The sequence below is a fragment of the Monoraphidium neglectum genome (genome assembly GCF_000611645.1).
Source record: "Monoraphidium neglectum strain SAG 48.87 unplaced genomic scaffold scaffold05092, whole genome shotgun sequence".
Classification (NCBI taxonomy): domain Eukaryota; kingdom Viridiplantae; phylum Chlorophyta; class Chlorophyceae; order Sphaeropleales; family Selenastraceae; genus Monoraphidium; species Monoraphidium neglectum.
The window spans coordinates 2,520-3,586 of record NW_014008538.1 but is presented as its reverse complement, the minus strand read 5'-3'; the positions used below and the strand labels follow the sequence as shown (position 1 = coordinate 3,586).

The 1,067-nt window shown below is 70.4% G+C and overlaps 1 protein-coding gene across 1 annotated transcript; it reads right to left on the bottom strand.

Moving 5' to 3' along the window:
* Positions 1-250: 250 nt before the first annotated feature.
* On the bottom strand, positions 251-442 carry MNEG_15170 (hypothetical protein; the record flags this gene model as incomplete). Its single annotated transcript, XM_014036359.1, has 1 exon — positions 251-442. A coding segment is annotated over one exon (192 nt), but the record flags the coding sequence as incomplete, so codon positions are not given.
* Between the last annotated feature and the right edge of the window lie 625 nt (positions 443-1,067).

Here is a 1,067-nt window from a genome sequence, read left to right as displayed (position 1 = left end):
CCGCGGCAGCCTCCGCCGCGGCGGCGGCCGCCAGCGCCGCCTGCTGCTGCCTCTCCAACCGCTCCTGCTTGTCTGCCGCAATAGCCACCCTTATCCTGTCCTTCTCTTCGCTCTCGCGCTTCAGCCGGTGCTCCCGCTCTATCCGCTTGCGCTGCGACGCGGCCGCCGCGGCGGGGTTTCGCGGAGTATGGCGGCAGGCGTGAGGAGGCGTGCGTGAGGGAGTGGCTGCGGCGTGGCCGAGCGGCTCTCCCTAGCGATCGCGCCGGCCCGCGCGGCCCCCGCTGCCAGGCGTGCGCAGGGGCGTGTAGCCAAGCGTGCCGTCCTGCATCTCGGGGATGCGTGGGACCTCGCGCGCACCTGCGGGGGCACGCGTGTCCGCCCCGCGCCCCGCGCCCGGCCCCGCGGCCCCCGTCCTGCACCTGGCCGCGGCGCCCCAGCCCCACTCCAAACGGCGCATGCGCATGCGCATGCCCGTGAAAAGCGCATGCACGTGCGTGCGTGCGCGCGTTGGCGCATGCGCATGCGCATGCCCGTGAAAAGCGCATGCACGTGCGTGCGTGCGCGCGCACGCGCGCACACACACACACATGCAAACACACAAACACACCTCTGCCTTTTCGTGTATTGTGGCGCGCGCGTGCGCCAGGACGTCCCGCGCCTCCGCCAGCACGGCCCAGCCCACAGAGCCCGGCTGGGACTCAAGCACCATGTAGCGCGTCAGGTCCACCACCTGGGAGGGTTGGTGGAAATGCCAAGAACATAACAGGTGTGCTTGAGCAAGCCAAATGGCTAGGGGTTTTGGTGGCGGAATCTAGAACAAGCTATGGCCGCGCGAAGCAGTTTGCTGCGTGTCCGGGTGGTCCTTATGCGGGCACGTGCTGAAAGCCAGCTGGCGGCGCAGGAGCCGGGGGAGCGGGCCACACCGATGGCGCAGGAGCGCTGCGGCATGCAGGCAGATCAAGCGAGCCGCGCGTACACACTGCTACGCGCGTCATGGGCCTTGGCCCTCTCCGCCCCCAGACGAGCGGGCCCAGCGCCGCCAAAGCGGGCAGGACACACGCGCACGC